Source organism: Prunus avium, chromosome 8, assembly GCF_965620075.1.
Source record: "Prunus avium chromosome 8, drPruAviu1.hap1.1, whole genome shotgun sequence".
NCBI lineage: Eukaryota > Viridiplantae > Streptophyta > Magnoliopsida > Rosales > Rosaceae > Prunus > Prunus avium.
In genome coordinates, this window is record NC_142291.1 from 7,942,488 (window position 1) to 7,952,787 (window position 10,300).

General features: G+C 37.2%; 1 protein-coding gene and 1 long non-coding RNA gene across 2 annotated transcripts; both read left to right on the forward strand.

Annotated features, from left to right (window-relative positions):
* The first annotated feature begins 1,264 nt into the window (after window positions 1-1,264).
* Window positions 1,265-4,567, forward strand: LOC110771827 (sucrose transport protein SUC2). The gene is made up of 4 exons (XM_021976177.2): window positions 1,265-2,760; window positions 3,817-3,880; window positions 3,981-4,024; window positions 4,139-4,567. The coding sequence occupies exons 1-4, from the start codon at window positions 1,396-1,398 to the stop codon at window positions 4,322-4,324; spliced, it is 1,659 nt and encodes a 552-aa protein (XP_021831869.2). The 5' UTR covers window positions 1,265-1,395; the 3' UTR covers window positions 4,325-4,567.
* Window positions 4,568-5,669: 1,102 nt separating this feature from the next.
* LOC110771829 (uncharacterized) lies at window positions 5,670-6,293 on the forward strand. The gene is made up of 3 exons (XR_002528938.2): window positions 5,670-5,773; window positions 6,071-6,145; window positions 6,247-6,293. It is a non-coding gene; the product is annotated as an uncharacterized LOC110771829 (long non-coding RNA).
* Window positions 6,294-10,300: the final 4,007 nt, after the last annotated feature.

Below are 10,300 nucleotides of genomic sequence, written 5' to 3' on the forward strand. Positions count from 1 at the left end.
TAAAGTGGTTAAGAAATATGGGAAATTTTTTTTTTTGGGGAGAACTTTTTCTATTGAGAGGGGCGATAGCATACTAAACTTACACACACTACATGGATGCTAGGACTTGAACCCAAGACCTTGCCTGAGGGAGTAAATACTCCAAACCACTGCACTAGTGGGTCCTTTGTGGGATTTTTCTTTAAAAGTGTTGATATTAACCTTTTGTTCACCACAGGAGGAGAAATGGCCAGCTGTTGCTAAAATATGAATATGGGTTTTGAATATGTTAGGTTCTTCTTTTATTCTTCTCCATAAGGAGGTATATATAAGAGTTTACATGAGTGCTTTACAAGGAATTAGACACAGTAAAGGATTAGGAAAGTATCTCCTAATTATACAATGGTTTGACAACTATATAAAATAGGAAAGTAAATCCCTTAATTAATCAAGGAAATAAATCTCCTTGATTAATTAGGAGACTCACTTCAACAGCTGTCTTATTTTTTTAATAACAATGTTAAACATGTCACATTTGCATACCACTTTGTGTACCACCTCTCTAATAGAGGTGGAGCCCATCAATACAATGGGGTCCACCACTATTAGAGAGGTGGTATACAATTGTGGTATGACTAGTATTTTTATTTTTTTAATTAAAAAAATATGTGGAATATTCTTACTATCCTTGCGATATGGTTTGTCGAAAAAAAGGCCTCAGGTAGTGTTGTAATTTTTAAAATTTTCAAGGCTTGTTTGGTATATTTGGGTCCATTAAGAAGTCAATTGGGGTTTCTCCTAGAATTTGAATAATATAGGGTTTTTTTCTTCATATTTTAGACCCCATTTATTGGCTTAAATGTAATACCCTAAACCCTTAAAAAACCTTACCCAAAACTTTTGAAAACTTTTGAGAAAGGGGATGAGTTGTAGAGAATTCATATAACAATGAAAGGTTGTCATATGAGCTGTTGATTTACAGTTTGCGAATCTACAACTACAAATAAATGTCCAGCATTTCGCTTTTGGTTTTCTTTTTCTTATAAAAATTAGCATGTGACTCCAAATATTCCTTTCCTTATCAAGATGAATAATTCTTAGACGAATAAATAATAATTATGAATAATGTTTATATAAAAATATTTATATATGCTTTTTCAAACATATACGGGAACAAAACAAACAATCACGCCATAAAGAGAAAGTATCTTTTTAAAAGCTTTGTCATGGAAATGACGAGGACGAAAGAAATGGATTAGACCGTAATTAAGCCGGAAAGGAAGAAGAGGTATTCATGGCTGTTTTCTACACTTGGCAACAATAATTCAATGTATTCCACGACTCACCCTCTGAATCCATTCATCAACTTCAAAGCGGATAAGACCAAACCTCAGTTGCCTCCGTCAATAAATTTGCATGCAACCAACACGCACACACCACAACACACTCTCTTTACTTTCCACATCTTCTCTCACTCAAGAAATTTCCCCCTTTTCCCCAGCAGAGCGACATAGAGAGAGAGAAAGAGAGATTGTAGTCATGGAAGTTGAAACCATGAAGTCGCCGTCGCAGAAGGCAGCAGCCCCGCTGACGAAAATCATATTAGTAGCCTCAATTGCCGCCGGAGTCCAGTTCGGGTGGGCCCTACAGCTCTCCCTCCTCACGCCCTACATCCAGCTCCTCGGTGTCCCCCACACGTGGTCCGCCTTCGTCTGGCTCTGTGGGCCCATCTCCGGGATGATCGTCCAGCCCATCGTCGGCTACCACAGCGACCGCTGCACCTCCCGCTTCGGCCGCCGCCGCCCCTTCATCGCAGCCGGCGCTGGCCTCGTCGCCGTCTCCGTCTTCCTCATCGGCTACGCCGCCGACATCGGCCACCTCAGCGGTGACTCCCTCGAGAAGCGGACCAAGCCCCGCGCCGTCACCGTCTTCGTCGTCGGGTTCTGGATCCTCGACGTCGCCAACAACATGCTGCAGGGTCCGTGCCGCGCTCTCCTCGCCGACATCTCCGGAGACGACACGAGGAGAATGCGGACCGCCAACGCCCTGTTTGCATTCTTCATGGCGGTCGGCAACGTCTTCGGGTACGCGGCCGGGGCCTACTCCCACCTCCACAAGATGTTCCCCTTCACCATAACCAAAGCATGCGACGTCTACTGCGCCAACCTCAAAAGCTGCTTCTTCCTCTCCATCACTCTCCTCCTCGTCCTCACCATCGTGGCCTTGACGTCGGTGAAGGAAACGACGCCGAATGACGGCGTTGTCGCGGAGGGGGAGATCGAGCCGGAGTCAACGACAGCTAAGTCCGTGCCATTTTTCGGTCAAATGATTGCGGCGTTCAGGGAGCTGCAGAGGCCAATGCTGGTGTTGCTTCTGGTGACGTGTCTCAATTGGATTGCGTGGTTCCCGTTCTTGCTGTTCGACACTGATTGGATGGGGCGGGAGGTGTACGGAGGCCAAGTTGGGAAGGGGCGGTTGTACGATTTGGGGGTGAGGGCTGGTGCGCTTGGGCTGATGCTAAACGCCGTCGTTTTGGGGTTCATGTCGCTTGCCATTGAATCTCTGGGCCGGTGGGTTGGTGGGGTCAAGCGATTGTGGGGCATTGTCAACTTCCTGCTGGCTATCTGCTTGGCAATGACTGTTTTGATCACTAAATTGGCCCAATCGAGTCGTCACGCTGCTATTGCTGCCGGGCATGGCGGAGCTGAGCCCCCGCCGCCAACTGCTGGTGTCAAGGCCGGTGCACTGACGCTGTTTGCGGTGCTGGGTATTCCTCAGGCGGTAAGTCACCGTTAATTACTCTATAAATCTAATTTTGGTAAGTCTATCGCAATATTAGATATTTATTACCAAATATTTTGATCGATCTTTGGTGGATAATGATACTGTAGATTAGCACAAAATAATTATGTGCATAAATTTTTGTTCTAAATTTGGTACAAAATGATTAACTTGTTAGAAAATTGATTTACAAATCTTAAGGATTTTTCTACCAAATTTAATGTTTTACATTTGATATCTCTCTTGGAAATCCTCTTACGAGGGGCATGGTGAAGCCACTTCTAGACCTGAAGTGGCCCCGTACCCCTCATATTTTTATTATTCATCTATTATATATAATATATAGAATTTGCATTAAACAACTTAGAATTTAAGTTAAAATTTCCTCTAAAACAAATTAAACATGATTCAATTAGAAATATTTAGTTCTAAACATATAATTATTGAATACTTAAGTGTTTCATATACTTGTATTTTATATTTCGGCCCTCCAATTTTACAATTCTAGCTCTGCACCGTATGGGTAGAGTCAAACTTATCCATTATATCCATGTGCGTGTTTTGTTTTATCCCATGGTCATTTAGTGCATGCAGATAAGGTTTTACTCACAATAGACACATCTTACCAAACGCATTTACTAAAAACATTTACTAGGATGAGAGAGAGTTATCTGTGCCATTTAATTGCATGAAGTCCGTTTGTCCTGGACCAAAATTGAAGGCATCTAGCATGGGGTTTTATAATTTGGTGTGCATCTGCTTTTCTCTTTCTCTTCTTATATAGTTTTTTTTGGGGGGTCCACACCACATGTTATTCTATCCCTTTATCAACAAGTTTTCCTCATTAGTATATTTTCTTAAATTAAACATTGCCAGATGGCATTCCACAGATTAAATGTATCCATCCACAGTATATATTATGTACACATTTGGAAATTAATTTCAGAGGAATATTTATTTATATTTGAATATATTGTTTGATAATATATTAAAATAGGAATTACCTATGAAATCATGGTTTTGTTTAATGACTTCCGCTATTATCTTACTTTACAGGTGACCTTCAGTATTCCCTTTGCTCTGGCATCCATATTTTCTAGCACTTCTGGTGCAGGCCAAGGTAAAGCAGCTTCTCCCTAATTAATTATGCAGATTCTTGAGTAGAATATATTTTGTTCTGAATCATCTATTAACATTTGGGTATTTGAATTTTGTCACAGGGCTTTCTTTGGGAGTCTTAAACCTTGCAATTGTCATACCACAGGTAATGCATGCTTTCATGATCACTTATGATTAAGCTTGGTAGCGAAAATTAGCTTAGTTATTTACGCACGAAACCCTAAACCGTAAACCCTAAACTTAAGTATTGAATTTGCAGATGTTTGTGTCAGTAACAAGTGGACCTTGGGATGATTTGTTCGGAGGCGGGAATTTACCAGCGTTTATTGCAGGAGCCGTAGCGGCTGTAGCAAGTGGAGTATTGGCTCTCTTTATGCTTCCATCTCCGCCGGCTGATCTGCCGTCTAATAAAAATGCAAGACCTATAGCTGTTGGACTTCATTGATTTTCTTTGGCCCTGCTAGCTATAGCTAGTTATATAGTGGAGTTGATCAACTCTTTTTTTTTTTTAAATTTTAATTTTCGTTTTTGTTTTTCCCTTAATTTTCTTTGGCCCTGCGGCTGTAGCAGGTTTTGTATAATAGGAATCGAATGCTGTTTAACTATATTGCCAGCCTTTAATGGCATAGCAATTACTGTATCCATGCGCAAGCATCATATATAGTTGCAGTTTGTTCTTCGTTCTTCTCCTTTTTTTGTTTTCTCTTTTTTTATTGGTATGGTTGAAGTTGATCCCATAATTCTTGGGCTGTGTGTATATTGCTGCTTTAAGTAGTCTCTCTCTGGATTTTGGTAATTTCCGTATATATTTTCTATTCTTTTGCTAAGAAATTGAATTTGGTAATTTGCGTAAATGAGGAAGTCATTTGCTTTCGTTATTCTATTTTTTCATTTTCGTATGACAATCGTATGACAATCATTCCTTTTAAAAATAAACAATACAAATACAAATTCAATTCAAGACTATAAATGTTTTCTAATCTTCCAATGTGAGATTACAAATTTCACCTCAAACTTGCTTTCCAAAGCCAATAGGGGCGGCGACGCCCAAAGCGAGAAGTGCAGCGGTCGCTGTAGAACTGCATACAATGGGTGGGACTAGCAAGCCGAAAATGGCCATACGTAGCCATATGAAGGCATCCCATTTGTCCGGGACCCTCAGTTGCTGGACATAAAGGGTACGTAGGAAGAGCTGCAAGGCCCCCACCGAATTGGGTGCCGGCAGAAATGAAAGTAAGATGATTTTTCGGAGTGGGCTTGCCTTCAGTTGTGTTCTATGCCAAGTGTGAGAAGAAGAAGGAGGAGAGGAGGAGGGGAAGGTGGGATGAAGTACGCTTTCCTATAAAATTAAACAACTTTTAAACTCTGACCAAGTGTTTAAATAAGGGCCATTTTCTAATGACAGGGTATACACCCCTCGCAGTTGAGCTCCAGGTATGATTCACTCATGCATGTCAGTTTATAACCATATATATGTCTATCTGTGTCTTTATGGATACATCCATGTACTTATGTGTGTGATGGCAGATGCTTGAGAAAGTGTCTAAATAGAGGGGAATTGATTTGGCATCTCATATTGTTGCCAACATTAAATGCTCGTTTATGCTCCTAAACTTTAATTTTAGCTTTCTGATGCATGTGTATCTCCTCTTGACAGGCTAATGTTATTCGCAAAACCACTGTACTTGATGTTATGAGAAGACCTCTGCAGGTACGAAGCTTTGATTACCTTTTTTTATCTTCGACAAAGCAGAATTAAATGATTCCCTGATATTATTCTCATTTTGCAGAAAAAAATATAATGGTTTCCTCATATGCTCGAACAAAAGAAGCTAGTGAAGCGAAATACATATCAATATTAAACATCATTCAAGGAGAAGTTGACCCTACTCAGGTTGTAACAATAAGAGTATTATAACTTTCAAACCAGCAAAATCTATATTGATGAACATATTCATTATTCATTTCATGGTCATGTTTTACCATTAGAAACTTGAAATGAAATTGTGTCAATTATCATATATAGCTGTGTTGGCCAGATTCTATATATTATTATCTTAGTAATGCCTTGAATATTTGTGGAATTGTGACCCAGAATTTCTTGGTTGTTGTAGAAAGTTAAGCACCTCAGTTCCTCTTCAACTATATATTTTTTTACAGTGGTTTATTGTGCCTTTTTCGATGTAATCAGGTTCATGAAAGTTTGCAGAGGATACGTGAAAGAAAGCTTGTTAACTTTATTGAGTGGGGCCCTGCAAGCATTCAGGTTTTTTAACACAGTAAAAGAAAGTAAATTTGAGATCAATCTATTTTTTTTTAACACACTGTCTGGATATTTGATGTTTGATTTTCTGCTTTTCTGTGTAGGTTGCTTTGTCTAGAAAGTCTCCATATGTGCAAACGGCCCATAGGGTAGGTATCTAATTCTTACAACTATCGGAAATTCCCAATGTTTTCTGTAAGTTACCATCCCTATAGGAGAATGACTTCCTTTTTTACTTTTGTTTTTCCCTTCTTTCTTTTTATTCAGTTAGCATCGTTGGTGATGGATGAGAAACCTTTTCGAGTGTTCAAACTTTGTGGGATGTTTGAGATTTTTGTGTCTCATACAAGTATGACATAAAACTTGGACAGGAAAATGACCTTTCGGAATTTGACCAAATTCTTACAGGAGAAGGCAATGCAGCAGGAACAGTGGACCAAAATTGGCAGTATGAGTAAATCAGGTAAAGCTACAATCAAGGCCTCCTGTATAAATTTATCCGATTTTGTAAGACTAGTGTTTACCAACTCTCCCCTCGATCCCCCGTTGTCGTTTACTTTCATTTCAAAGAAACTAAAAGCTGCCTTAATGGTCTCATTTCCTTTGGTGTTTACACAGGATTGGAAGACTGATGCAGGTTAAGCCCTGGTGCCAAAAAGTACATTGGATGGAGCATTGTAAAATATGGATTAAATGTTGTGTTTGAGTTCTTCCTGAGTGAAGTGGTTTGTAATGTAAATATTTTGTGGGTGTTTTGATTTAGTTAATTATTAGTATGTTGAAGCAAAACTGGATCTTTTTGTGGTCCCAGTTCATATTGGTTCATGGAGCCTGATTTATTAGTAGCTGGTATATCATTTATTAGTTGAGATATTTAGTCATATACCAATTCTTATCACTAATAATATAGATAAACCCTGCACCATTTAATTTCTATAAACAAACCCAAAAAATGACAGTTGGCCCTATGTAATTTAATTTTGATTATTAAATTACTTTGATGCCCTATTGAGTGTTTTGGGCTTTCTAATAAGGTTTTGGAGTTGGATTTGTTTTAAGAAATCAATGGCAGTTTTGTAATTTAAAAGAAGTTAAAAGCCTTTTTGTTATGTTGTAAATGGACTTTGGGTGTGTTTTTAAAGTTCGTTTCATATGAGTTTTTTTTTAATAATTTAGACTCCTATATTGGGTATAATAGTGAATCTCCCTTATTATTTTGAGTACGTCAACCATGGGATTGAGCCTATGTGCCTTATAAAGCCCTAAAGTAGAAAAAAGAGACGATAAGCCCAAAAAGGTTATTTTCAACTGAAATGCTCATAATGTAAAGCGAGAATCATGGCATCACTCTTGTCACTAATAAGAATTAGTAATCCAATATACAGGTCGTTTAATTAGATAATGATCTCTTGTCCTAAGACAGGAGAAGAGGTTTCATGAAACGTGAATAATACTATTTTGCTATTTCCGATAAAAAATGTTATAACATGCGTGATGAAAATATTTTTACGTGGCATTACATTATTGGCTGGATACAGCAAAATAGTGTTATCTCTGTTGCAACTAAGTTTTTCTCCCAAGCGACATCAAACTAGCTAGATAGGTGGCATAACACCAGTTTTCAAATGACCAATTAACACACTCCATAAGTCAACCGATGGTTGGAGCCATGCTAGTAAAAAACAATATAAATAGCCAAGACCTTCCACCAACAAATGTAACGTGGCCTAAGTTTGCAAACACATGTATAATATGAGAAAAATGCAAGTGACAATAGCATATATATAAAAAGTAAAAACATATGAAAGTTTTGAGATAAATAATATATTAAGGTGGGGAAAATGAAGAAATAAAACTTTGCTTGTTGGTAGACTTACTTAGATGGGTGTAAAAGTGTGGTTTTGAGTAGAGTATGACTTTTTCTTTTACCATAATTCTAGAGTTCACTTAACAACATATCACTACTCCAAAATAGTTAAACCACCACACAAAATAGACGACGGTGCATCTTAAAACCGTCGTTATGTTTTAAAAGACGACGGTATTTTTAAAACCGTCATGATATATCATCTTATACACTACTAGCGTTAGATTGATTTTTAAAAGACGACGCTTGTCACTAACAAGCGTCGTCTTTTAAAACACGCTGAACAAAAAAAAGGCCACTTGATTTTTAAAAGACGATGCTTGTTAAAAATCAAGTGGCCTTTTTTTGATAAAGACACGGTTTTTTTGAAAGAATTGTCGTCTATTATATCTAAAGATGACGGTTTGTTTTAAAACAGGGTCGTTTATTATGAAGTAAAGATGAAGGTTTTTTTTAAAAAATGGTCGTCTATTATATCTAAAGATGACGGTTTTTCTTAAAACAAGGTCGTCTATTATGAAGTAAAGATGACGGTTGTTTTAAAAAAGGGTCGTCTATTATATCTAAAGATGATGGTTTGTTTTAAAACAGGGTCGTCTATTATGAAGTAAAGATGACGGTTTTTTTTTAAAAAGAGTCGTCTATTATATGTAAAGATTACGGTTTTTTTTAAAACAGGGTCGTCTATTATGAAGTAAAGATGACGGTTTTTTTAAAAAAAGGAGTCGTCAATTATATGGAAAGACGACGGTTTTTTTTAAAAAAGAGTCGTCTATTATATGTAAAGACGACGTTTTTTTTGAAAGAATTGTCGTCTATTATATGTAAAGATGACGGTTTTTTTTTAAAAAGCGTCGTCTTTTAAAACACGCTAAAAAAAGGCCGCTTAAGTGAATTCGCGCTCGACAAATTTTCAAATTTTCCCCCGTCTTTGAAAACCTTATCTCTCATTAACAAGCGTCGTCTTTTAAAACACGCTAAAAAAAAGCCGCCTAAGTGAATTCGCGCTTGACAAATTTTCAGATTTCCCCCTGTCTCTAAAAACCTTATCTCTTCCTCCTTGAAACCCTCCTAAGCTTTCTAAAACACTCTCATGAAAGGTTTGATTTGAAAGTCACCTAATCTCTCAATACCCTTCTATATCTTGCTAGTGAATTCTGGATTAGTCTCTTTGCGTTTCTGGTATGTTCTTTGTCTCCCTGATTTCAGATTTTCTGTCTCTCTTGATTTGTCTGGTTTGTTTACATTTTTTATTTATTTCTGGTTTCTTTTTAGATTTTCTGATTTGGTTCCCAGGGGATGAGGAGGAAGCTTGCAGATTTATAACTTTTTCTTTTGCAGGTTTTCTATGTGAGTCGTATGTTTTTTTGTTGTTGAAAATTTGTTACCTTCTCTTTTCACCATAATTTTTTTATATATTTTTCCTTTTGCAGGTTCTCGATGGTCTTTTTTATGCTCATTTTACAAGTTTTCTATGCTCATTTTACAAGTTTTCTATGGAAATATGGTCCAATGGTAAAATTTCTCTTCCACCTAATTTTATATGTTTATAATCTTAGCTTTTTTTCTCTCTCTGTCATTTTGATTTTTTTATAGGGATGATGGAGGAGACTTCAGTTGTGCATCATTTGTATGTTTGGATGAGGAAGGCTTGGATTAGGAGTACGTAGGTCTTGTTAAGAAAAGATTGTACTACTTAATTGGTAGGAATTATGTTTGTTGTAGAATAAAGATTGGTTAACAATGTAATAACTATTGAATCTTCAAGTTTTATGAAAGAAACTATTTTTGAGTGTATATATTCATTAATAAAGTATCATGGTTGGTTTTCCAGTTAAAATCGTTGTATAGCATCATATGAAATCAAAAAGAACAAAACTGTAGTAGTTTGGGAACTTATTAGACGACAGTTTTCATAATAAATCATGGTCTTTACAGATAATTAACGACAGTTTTTATAAACCAACCGTTGGCTTTATAGATAATTAACGACGGTTTTTATAAAAAGTCATCGTCTTAACATACAATCCACGACGGTTTTTATAAAAAACCGTCATCTTAACCTACAATCCATGACGGTTTTCATAAAAAACCGTCATCTTAACCTACAATCCACGACGGTTTTCATAAAAAACCGTCATCTTAACCTACAATCCATGACGGTTTTAATAAAACCGTCGTCTTTCCTCCTATAATTAACGATCTTTACCTCTAAACAACGACGATTTTCTTTAAAAATCGTCGTCTTTACAGATAAACAACGATGGTGAAAAGCCGTCGTAGTTTGACAC

Bases quoted from the DNA above. Each gene is read 5' to 3' on its own strand.
- LOC110771827 (XM_021976177.2), top strand. From the start codon at position 1,396: ATGCAACCAACACGCACACACCACAACACACTCTCTTTACTTTCCACA. The intron at 3,881-3,980 runs GTAAAGCAGCTT...ATTTTGTCACAG, and splicing joins CACTTCTGGTGCAGGCCAAG to GGCTTTCTTTGGGAGTCTTA. The intron at 4,025-4,138 runs GTAATGCATGCT...TTGAATTTGCAG, and splicing joins TTGCAATTGTCATACCACAG to ATGTTTGTGTCAGTAACAAG.